General features: G+C 32.5%; 1 protein-coding gene across 3 annotated transcripts; it reads right to left on the minus strand.

Annotated features, from left to right (window-relative positions):
• Positions 1-1,599: 1,599 nt before the first annotated feature.
• LOC101496198 (protein PSK SIMULATOR 1) lies at positions 1,600-11,081 on the minus strand. 3 transcript variants are annotated; one of them, XM_004496326.4, is made up of 13 exons: positions 10,807-11,068; positions 9,995-10,588; positions 7,904-8,229; positions 7,693-7,785; positions 7,509-7,599; positions 7,198-7,291; positions 6,455-6,552; positions 6,055-6,124; positions 4,950-5,053; positions 3,227-3,343; positions 2,629-2,705; positions 2,441-2,485; positions 1,600-2,362 (listed from the first exon to the last, which is right to left on the minus strand). In XM_004496326.4, exons 2-13 carry the CDS (start codon positions 10,343-10,345, stop codon positions 1,846-1,848), a joined length of 1,983 nt encoding a protein of 660 aa, XP_004496383.1. In that variant the 5' UTR covers positions 10,346-10,588; positions 10,807-11,068; the 3' UTR covers positions 1,600-1,845. The 3 variants fall into 3 exon arrangements, with proteins under 3 accessions (XP_004496383.1, XP_073223651.1, XP_073223652.1); XM_073367550.1 differs by lacking the exons at positions 9,995-10,588; positions 10,807-11,068 and adding an exon at positions 9,088-9,959; XM_073367551.1 differs by lacking the exon at positions 2,629-2,705 and having other exon boundaries at positions 2,219-2,362; positions 10,807-11,081.
• Positions 11,082-11,332: the final 251 nt, after the last annotated feature.

Genomic DNA, 11,332 nt, shown 5'->3' on the forward strand with positions numbered 1-11,332 from the left:
ATCTAAAATTAAGGAACAATTCATCGAGAGTGATGTGAAATCGTCTTCAATTGAGGTGACTCTATATATCGAATAATATATGTATGTGTGTGTATGCATGCATGCATGGTCCATTAGGGAATTTATAATAAGATGTTACCACCTAAAAAATAACTAATTAGCTCGTAGTAGAACACAGCTAATGATGCATGAAATGTTAAACACTTTAGCGATTTAAAGATGGATGGGTTTAAGGACGTATTGAAACAAAAATTGAAGGAAAAAAGAAGGAAATTCAAGGAATTATCCTTTAAGCCATAAAAGGAAGTTGAATTTGTGTTTTCGTAAAATGCGTTTATTTTAATTTGATGAGAGATTATTAAAGTGTACAATTATTATAGAGAAATATTATATACTAATTAATTAAGACGCATTTTTATAAATAGTGAAAATATATATATTTTTTTTTTTATATTTTTATTGTTTTTAGAAAAGTAAACAGTTTTTCATTTCAAAAACTTTGTACGTATTTGTTAACAAATAAAATGTTAATTTTAAAAAATTAAAATATGAAATATTTTCATAAAGTAAATATACCCTAAATTTTAGATGAACTTCGATTAGAGGCTATAATATCTTCTAGAAGTTACATATTACAATAGTTATGAAAATTGATAGATGTTTTTTCTCTTTTTAAATCTAATGGTTTTCATAATTGTTGCAATATGCAACTATTGTAATGGATTGAAAATTTTAATTTTTAAATTTTTCAAAAACATATTTGAAATCTCGTGGAGGTAGAAGAATTTTTCAATATTATTTAAAAGAAACTCAAGGGCAAATCTGGATTTTTGAAAGATTTGTGGGGAAAGGGTATATCGTAGAGGTAGAGGGACAAAATTTTCCCAAAGCAATAAGCATAACGCATAGTCCAAACTCATGGGCCTTTGGATCAGTACATTAAGGCCCTACCAATTGAATTTGAATATGCTCCTTCTTATAAATATTTAAACTGCAATGTATGATGGCTGAAAGGGTGGCTAAAGTCCTGCATCGATCATTCCTTAGATACCTTTGCTGGATTCCTGTTGAAAGTAGCTACTTATAATTAAGCATGACACCAGAATTTTGTATTTATCAGTCCCCTTCAAAAGAATTAATTTTATTTAATCAATCATTTAAAGTATAGAATTTATTTGCAAGACCTAAATCAATTAACAAATGTTGATATTATTAAAACTTAAATCAATTGATGAATGTGAATATTATTAACTACGAACCAACGTAGTAGTAACTGCGTGAACACGTGGATTGCATTCTACAGACAATCCAAATTCCATAAAAATATAAATATTTGATAGGATGGTCTCCATAAAGGTGAACTCAGGGAGTTCCCTCCCATATTCAAAGGTTGGTCACAACCGGAATATTTAAGAACACTACATGCTCCTAAGTTAAAAGCAAATCCTCCCAGGCATTACCTTCGGCCTAGAGATCCATCAGCATTACATTTATTCCGATCGTGTGGTGGAAGTCTTCAGCACAATTTCCCATCACTTGATTTCAAATATATATTTTTCTTTCAATATTTTCAAATTTCCATTTTAACAAGTTTAAATATCACGATAATGCGATGACAAAATATTTATATGACCATTTGATCTGTACATGTACATCTAATGAAAACTTTGACCCCCTTTGTCTCTCTATGCCACAATCATCTACAATTACATCAATCAATCTCAAAAAGACTATTGCATTTTCCACAAGAAACAAAGGGGAGCACTACTCAACTTTGAAGGAGGCAACAAATTCATTCAATTATACCATTACCCTTTGACTTCAAGATCAAAACATGCCCCACAGTTATGAACTTCCAATGGTATCCACCCTATCAATGACATCCAACGCCTTCATTCGGTCAATATCAAAGTCGATAAAAGGAACAGAAGGTAGCCTCCTCGTAGAGAATATATCGTTTTTACTTTCATTGATTGGGGAATGATTACTACTCTTGCTTAGCCTATGGTGTTTGCTCAACCTCGTTTTGGCAGTGCTGAATTCCTGGCTCTTACTAATGCCTGGTGTTAGTTTCCGCTTACCAACTTCTCGAAGCATTTGTTGATCTTCCATTGTTAACAACGGAGACGTAGAGCAGCCTTTTTGAGTAAACAACTGCACCGTTATTTGGTTAGGAGAACGAATTGGAGATTTGACCGGAGACCTTATTCCTCCATTACCAACTCTTACTTGGCTGACTAGGTGATGTAGCCAGATAACCAGTTCAAGTATATACCCTTCTGTTTTATCTTTATCGGCATGATGTAGTGTTTCGATTTTCAACAAGTCGGTCTGGCCCGCAGGTTTACGGTTGACATCAGACCTATACAAAACTTGACTTAGAAAAACATGAGTAGAATACAAACATGGAGGAAAGAGATATAAAATTATGTCCTCTTACCCTGTATTTGCCCATTCTCCAACCCATCCAAAACCATGATGAGCTCTGAATTGATGCAATTGAAAAGGAGATAATTAAATTTGAGAACACAACATTTGAGGTTAATGGTAATTAGACAACTAATAAAATAAATTTGCATGCACCATATACAATACTAGGAATTGCATAGAGAGGACTAGCAAATATACTTCGTTGTATTAGCGGCAATAGGAACAAGCCACTGCAATGTTTTCTCCATTTCAGCTTTGATTTGTGGGATAGTAAGCTGCAAAAATGTTTCTATCATTTCAGATTCTTGGATTTAAAAATTTGGTCATAATCTAAATAGGCAATGTAGCACAAGCTCAGTAGAACTGCTTTGGCAGTAAAGAAGTTCAATTAAATCATCAAAAGATGGAATTAGGCAAGTTATTATCCAGTATTGAATGAATTCGAAATAAAACTATGTTGTCACATATTGGTTCTGAACAGAAGCACATTTTTTTGAAGTAAGCAACATGAAAATTCTGAGGTAAACAATAAAGGGTCTGTTTGGCAGCCAAGATAAGGAAGATAGTACAAGATATCATACATATTTGAGAAAATGGTGCATTTTATAATCTTCATGCTAATTCAGGTCTTGCTTGAAAGAAAGTGCAACCTCTAAGATAAAAATGCCATTTAGATTTAATCTTTCTAAATGAAAAATACAAAACGCAGGCTAATTAGTAACCAATCGACGCTATTTGTGAATGTATAGCATGCATACCGAGCTAAAAAAATGTAAGAAAGGAATGGGATAAACACCTCTTCTTTAACTTGAAATGATTGTAACCTTGAGCGCAATGCTGATTTTACATTAGGCGGCAGCCCTTGATATAAAGCATCCCTAGTATTAGGAGGCACAGAACTTGATCGAGACACCTGATTAAAAAATGTCAACACATACTGCTACCTTCCCAAACATTTTGCTATTATATTTCAAATGCAATAATAGTACAACTGTGACCAGAATTATCCTTTGAAAATAAATAACAATAAATAAAAACTTTTCTCTTTTTACAGCTAACCATTTTCCCAAAGAGAAAATAGTATCAGATATGAAATAAAATGGATGCAAAATTTATCAAGACACAATATGACCGTTGAAGTTGTGGAATTTTAGATCAAAGGAGGAGAAAAAATAAAAAGAACTATCAATATTTACTATTAATAGGGACACATAGACTCAATTCTAAATAAATATGGAAATCAGGAAACAAATAATAATAATAATAATAATAATAATAATAATAATAATAATAATAATAATAATAATATTAATAATGATATTAAATTGGTCTTTTAGTCCCTTCATTTATTTTATAGTTTTATTTTAGTTCTTTAATTATTTTTTGGCTCTATTTTGGTCTCTTAACTATACTTATGTTAGTCAAATGAATCATTTTTGTCATCTCCTTCCTCTCACTCATCTTCAAACTTATAAATACAAAAATTTATGTTTTTTTTAAAATATAAAAATTCACACAATTTATACCTTCAAACTCATAACCTTTCAAATTCATAACTTAAAAATTCAAATTCATAAATCTTTCAAACTAAGAAAAATAAAAAAAATTACCAAATCAATTTCTCATACCTCCATTAAATGGAATTTAAACCTGAGAGAAGATATGCTAAGATTGAAAACTGATCCTAGGAGATAAATCAAGATATTACGAGACATTTCAATTTCTAACAATGACAGTGAACTTTATATAGCTATTAATTGTTCCAAATTGTTAGTTACTTTTCTTGATCACTCATAATAATGATGTCAGAATCAGGGTGCAATGGTGCTCATTGCACCCAAGATGAAGTAGGCCAAAAATTGATACACTAGTACTGCAATTTCACTTCAGAACCAAAATTATAATAATGGACCAAGGCCTAATAATAAACATAAAACACAAGTGGAAAGAAATAGTTCTTGAAAACGAAGATGGCAACTAAATGAGTTCTACAAAGAGAAGTCAATAAGTAAATTATAATCTTATTCGTACAACATAATTAAGAAGCCAAAGAAAGGCTTCTATCTTTCTCTTACTACTCTAGGAATGAGGGAAACACCAAAACCAGAAATTAATAGAACTGCTTCTCCTAATAGACATGCGTAGCTTCGAAATTTTCAAAATAATTAAATAAAAATAAAAAAGAAACAAAAACAGAACAATAATATTCTAACAAATGTTTTTAGTAATAAATTCATAGGAAGCTATATAATCAAACTGATTTTGAAATGAGGCAGGAAAGTGCAAGGTGGCAGCACAGTATCATGCTTGTTTGTGATAATGCCTCTGCTTCACTGCTTTTCTTTCCCCTTCTTATCAAGCTTGTTTGTTTATTATTAATAACTGGACATAGAAGAAAAATGAAACCACCACTATCGCAAGACCGTGATCTTTATTGGAGACTAAGAAAGATAATTTGAGCTCCCAAGACAACTACAAATGTAACAGATTACATACTTTAAGTAAAATCTTTAACTAACCAGAGTATCAATTTGAGTGATAATGTTTGCATAATGCAAAGCAAGACCAGCAGCCCCCAACTTCTTATGATTGCCTTGAGAATCTTTCACGTGCTTATCCGTATCTGTGAGGTTAAACAGGAAAACAAGTATAAAAGACACATCCTGTTTAATGTGGCATCTCAACAACAGCAAAGGAGTGCAAATGTCTTGTCGAGAAAGAGAAAGGAACCACAATTAAATTGAGTGAGAATATAGTACAAAAAAGGGCAGCGAAAGTATGAAATTGGCCAATTTTATATATTTTAAAATATTTGTATATATATACCAGTTCATGCAGTTCAATTAGTGACTCACTGATTCAATCAGTGACTCTGTGCCATGACCAAGTTGATGACCGGTCTGAGTTTAATAACACTGGTTATAACAATATACCAATGAATGGGCCCTGTTGTTGAATACTATATCCAGATGTTTATGTCATAATGACAAAAAGGAGTTCCTTTCATCAATAAATAGTATCTTCTCTCTATTAAATTACTCCACCATGTTTGTGATATGATAATAAAGGGGAGTTAAAGTAGTAGAGATTAGTTAGGTTAGTTAACCTTTGGAGGGGACACCCTTGGGGAGAATTCTATTCTCCATTTTCAGTCAGTTCTTAACAATACATTCAGCTATTTTGATTCTTTCTATCTGTCTACTGTTTCAATTCTGTAGTTCCTAATAAATTGACATTTTATACAAGCCAAGGAGATAACTTGATATCTCACCCCTACCTCATCATCAATACTTGGAGAACAAAAAATTGGTCTGTAACCCCACCCAATTAGTTGTTACTCAAATAGTTACGCAGTTCAAAACTGTTAAGTTGAGTTAATTAGAGGGTTAGGCTGTGATGTAGATGACAAGAGGAAGGGAATACAGGAAAGTTATCTTATCATTTGAGAGAGATTTGCGATATTTGGGCTATGGAGGAGCAGACCCTCAATGTTCTGCAAGCTTGTAGCAGTATTCAGAGGAGATTTCCCTATGTGTTCTAAATAAAATACTGGGTTTTATAAATAAAAAAACAAAGCAATTTGCTAATCATAATCAAGAATACTTGCAATTCATGAAAGCATACCAGCAGAACCAAATGCTTCGTTTATCTCCAAATATAGAAAATGGACAATATCTACAAGCTTTTCCATCACCTGAAATACAACAATCAGATTTTATATTGGATGATAAGAAAATTGCTTTTGAAAAAAGAGGCTGAAAAGAACTAAAAAAACGTGTTATTTGAGGAAGAAAAAGGAAAGCACAAGTGAGGGAAAATAATATAGGTAAACTGAAATGACACAAAAAACAGTGAACATAATTTAAAGAATTCAGGAACAAAACTTTCCAAATGTCAAATACCAACAATACAAGACCGAGACTACATCTAACTATAAATTCCTAAATTAAAACTCAAACATCTATTATATTGAACAACACTCCTGTGAATACTCGTAAAATAAAATAAACTACTGTCTTGTTACCTCTTCCAAAATCTTGGACCACAGTGATTTTTTCTTCAAATTTCTTACATGCTTCTTTTGACTCTTCAGTTCTGCTCTTAAAATTGCAAGGCTGTCTCCTACATATTTTACATTTTACAAATAATGATCACCTAAAAAATACTCATTGCAGTAACATAGACTAATGTAGTCATAAATTTCTTGAGTAGTGCTAACAACACTCTCTAACACTCACTCTTTTATTGAGTGAAATACACATCGGTCCCACCACTTTGGAAATAGGTTCCATATAAAGTGTTAAAAAGAGAGTGTTGTTGGCACTACTCAAATTTCTTTTCCTAAATTGTAAATGCTTAATCAAATTTTTCTACGTTTGGACAAAATATTATGTTCCATGAATAGGGTGTTACAGCATAGTGAACTTAATAAAGGTAGACGGCTAATGGAATTCAGAAAGGTGTGAAATAAACTGGAATGTATTATTCCTGTGAAAAGATAAAAATGAACTTTTACTTTATAAGAGGTGGCTCCTATCTATGACAGTGGAAACTGTCATTACCGAAGCTGGGATCTAATCGAATGCAGTTCAGTTAGTTACAGTTAAAGCAACTCTTGTGAACTTGAAGGTTCGATGCACACTATTGGGACAAAATGACCAGAAATAGGATATATTGATTCTAAACAAAATAATTATATTCAAATACGCAATTCAAGAACCCAGGATTGGATAACATTTGCATAAGTAAAAGCAGGACAACATTTACCTCTCTGTGTGGCATTTGAATTGTCCTCTTCTTGAAGCTTGCGTCGATAATCTTGATCAAACCTGTCTAAGGCATGCAATTCATGATATAATTCCTGCACTCCAAGAAAAATGTTAAACTACTTCAGGACTAGTCTTAATGAAATCGCTTGTGCAGCTTATAGAAATAAGAACCCACTTTCTGTAGTATTTTATGATAGTACAATATGCACATAAATTACAGAAGATAGTCACGATATAGAATTGAGTTCAGCACACAAATTTGAGGAAAAAGGCATGCATATGTGGAGTTCCTTATTAAAGTTTACTCACAGCAGTATATTGAACAAAGGTCATTAATTGTTGCATCACTATCTCTGCCTCGTCTTTCAATTGCCTTTGCGGTGAAAGCTCTGAACCTAACCTAAAAAACAACAGAGCAAATCATAACTAACACATCATTAGATGTTACAAGGAGAAATACAAGGCAAGTTTAAATGAGTTCAACTACAGTTACTTCTCAAAATAGCGTTCCAGGTTGTGCCACTGAGGATCTTTGCATCGATTTCCAAAACGCACAACTTCACCAGAAAATATTTTCAATTCTTCTCTGCCAAAATAGTACAAGACAGTAGATAGTGAAAGTGCAGATAGTAACAGAAGAAAATAAGCTACAAACCAAAGTAGAAGGCTCTTAAGTTGATCACAAACATTTACAATTAATTTACCTCTTGTCTGCGGCAGCAATTCTCAGGAGTTCATTCATATCTGTAGATATCAAATTTTGCACTCCGTCAGATGGTAGAACCACCTCTTTTAAATGTTTAATGTTCTCTTTTGAAAGAGATTGCATTAGATTGGCACCCTTAACTATTGTGTTTGCAACTTCAAAGGCCAAAATTGAAATTTTATTTCCTTTTGTTGTAACTCCCGATGTAAAACCACTGCTGAGATTCAAATTTGTCATACTACTACCTAGTGTGTCCAAAACATCTACTGCCTTGCCAAGCCCAGCTGTACCAGCTCTTCCCAAGAGTGAACTCACTTCTGATACCTGTAATACACCAAAAGAGAATATGAAAAGGAAATCTAATCAATTTTTTGTTGCATAGAAGGCCTTAAACACATCTTGCCCTCCTATGCAACAACACACATAGATCTTTAAGTACACACTCTACCCTTTTTAACTGAATGGTATGGTTGTTTCTATATCATAATTGCTTAGACCACCAACTATTCTGAAAACTAGCTACAATATACATATTATCAGTGGGCTAACGAAAGAAAACAAAAAAATTATTAGAATAGTCACAAAGTGGAAAGATGAGGGGTTGTTTACTACGTGAAAATATTTTTTGTTTTCATTTTTCTAAATATAGGTTCATTTTAACTTGCTAATAAGAAGATGAGAGACTTTTTAAGTGAGACGTTTGATGGAGAGAAGATGAAATGCTAGATAGGGATGATGCATTTTTGGGAATAATGAAAACAGCTATTTCGACATTTTCATTGTTACCGGATATGCATACAATTTTACACTTTCAAAAGTCTCTTATGTCCTTAACAAATAAAATTAGCATAAATTTTAAAATATAAAAATAGAGATATTAAATATCATCCAAAAGGAGGCCAGAAACATATATCTGTATCAAATATCAATTGAATGGTGATACTGATGGCTGTGATTGCTGTCTAGAAACTCTACCACTATATTCTAACAATAAACAACAAACACCGTAAAAAGCATAGTGCATTTATTCCTGCCAAGCAAGGAAAACAGTGTATTCCAAAGCTTCCAAAAATGTTTAAGAGTATAAAATTAAATGACTACAATCTCCACATCTGAAATAAATCATTTACATTATTTCCATTAAATAATGTCATAGTTCAAACAGATATCATTAATCATTACCATATAAGATCTTTCGTAAACAATTACTGAAACCATGTTCTAATAAACTCCCTTGTGACCTTTAGCTCCGCCATAGCCTTATTCTTATTAGATCTTGTTAGTCAAACCTGGTCTAACAACATCAAGGCACCTAAAGTATAGGTTAATGCGGTTTCATACAAGGGTTATCAAAAAGAATTAAGAGCTTCCACGTAATAGCTCAAGCTATTAGGAGAGTTAGACATAGATATTGTATCAGAGCCTCTATGAGCAAATAATCAGGAGTTTGATCCTTGATGAGCCGATTCTTGTAGATAAAGTTGAATTGATGTGTTAAAGATGTAAAGGCAAATCCTAAGCTTCCATGTAATACAGCATAAGCATTTAGGAGACTTCATTTCAACAAAATGAGTGCATAGTGTCTCATTGCAACTGAGTTTTCTTTGAGATTTTGTTAATGGCTTCACCCCAAGTTCCATGCTCATGTCTTTTTTAAGAGTTTCCTTTTGAATATGGACACAATTTCTTGCATTCTATATTTCATCCTTTTAAATGTTTTTCTTTTCTTAATGATATCTTATCCTCCCTCTGGTTGTACTTTCCCGTTTTTTCTCTTTATTTAAACTAATTTCATTCTTCCATTAAAAACATTGTTTGGTTTTGCTTAATTTTTAGAGTTTAAAGGTAGTGCACATTCAATATGCCACATCATATTGTACAGTTTTAAAATCAAAAACAGTTATCTAATTATGTGTTGCCGTGGCAAGTTATTATTGGTTGTCGGTGTAAAACAATTTTACACCAACAGTACATCTCCTTCAGTCTCTAATTTTTACCCAAAAACATTATCATAAACTTCTAGGCTATAAAATAAGCTAATCAAATCACACTATCAACAGATAAATCAAACATGAGAATGGTAACTTAACTTAACAGCAGCTTGCTTGGACTTATTTGATCTAGATTTGTGCGATAATGCCCTCGACAAATGAGGAATCCCATCATTGATATCTTCCGCACCCGGCCCATACGGAACCTTTTCCAATCCGGTAAAAGAAAACGACTCCCTTTGATGCTTATCAAATTCATCCGCAAGAGGAGGCAGAGTTGAATTGCTATTAATATTTCCAGAAATAGACTGATGATAATTGATCCCAGGTTCATTGTTATTATTAGCATGACCATTAGCATGCCTTGAACTGCTGCTTTCAACAGGTACATTATCTACAGCTACACCATCTACAGTGGCTTTCCATGACTTTGAGCAAATGCCACCCATTTTAATTAATATTTTCAATTTCTAATATTTCTACACAATGTCCATAAAATACAATACACCATGTAATAGCAGCTTGAAGAAAACCTCACTTTACTTCATCTTCACATGAGAAAAAGAAGAAACGACTGAAAAGACAAGTTTTTCAATTCACAGGAATGTTGTGGTGAATGCACAAACTTTGATTATACCAATTCTGATCACTTTTACAGCTCCAGTCCATCAACTCTTGTCAACTCACCAAATCTGAATTTAAAAAAAATGCATTTTAAAAAAAAAAAATCAACACAACCTAAAATGAAAAAAAATAATAATAAATTACAAAGTCTAAAGAAAAGAAAAATAAGGAAATAATTGCAAAATCCAATGGAAAATTAGAGAGACCTAATAAGTAATCTGGTTAAAGATATTATCTTTAAAGAAAAAGAAGCACATAAAGAGTTATGGATGAAGTAGAGAGTTACCAGTAGCAGAGATCTGTGAGAAGGTGCATGTGTGTTGTTCGTTGTGATTCTGACAGAAAAATGAAAGTGGGTGGGGGGTGCAAGGAAATGAGAAAGGGGGTGAAAGAAAGGGATCGATGAAGAATTGAAGAGAGTGATTGAAGTGTTGTTTGTTACACGCAAACACAAAAGCTCAGAAGAAGCAGAATCTTCTCTCTCTTGCTGTGGTCAAAATACAGACAGACTCATCAGACCAGAAACGCCCCCCCACTCACTCACACTTCCAATTCACAAACGCTCTTTTGACTTTTCACTGTGGTAAAAAGTTTTTTTTCTTTATTCTTCTCCCAGGAATGAACTCTACCCTTCGTTTTACTTTTTTACCTTTGTAATTAAAGCAATTTTATATTGTCTTAGGTAAAAGTTGCTTTTTTTTAATATTTTTTTCTTTATATATATATATATTAGAGACATAAATTTTAATAGTAGATAATCAATTTAAGACTCTCTATAACTACTTCTTTGATATCTTTAGTTAAACTTTTAG

This window comes from Cicer arietinum, chromosome 4, assembly GCF_000331145.2.
Source record: "Cicer arietinum cultivar CDC Frontier isolate Library 1 chromosome 4, Cicar.CDCFrontier_v2.0, whole genome shotgun sequence".
In the NCBI taxonomy this organism is placed as follows: domain Eukaryota; kingdom Viridiplantae; phylum Streptophyta; class Magnoliopsida; order Fabales; family Fabaceae; genus Cicer; species Cicer arietinum.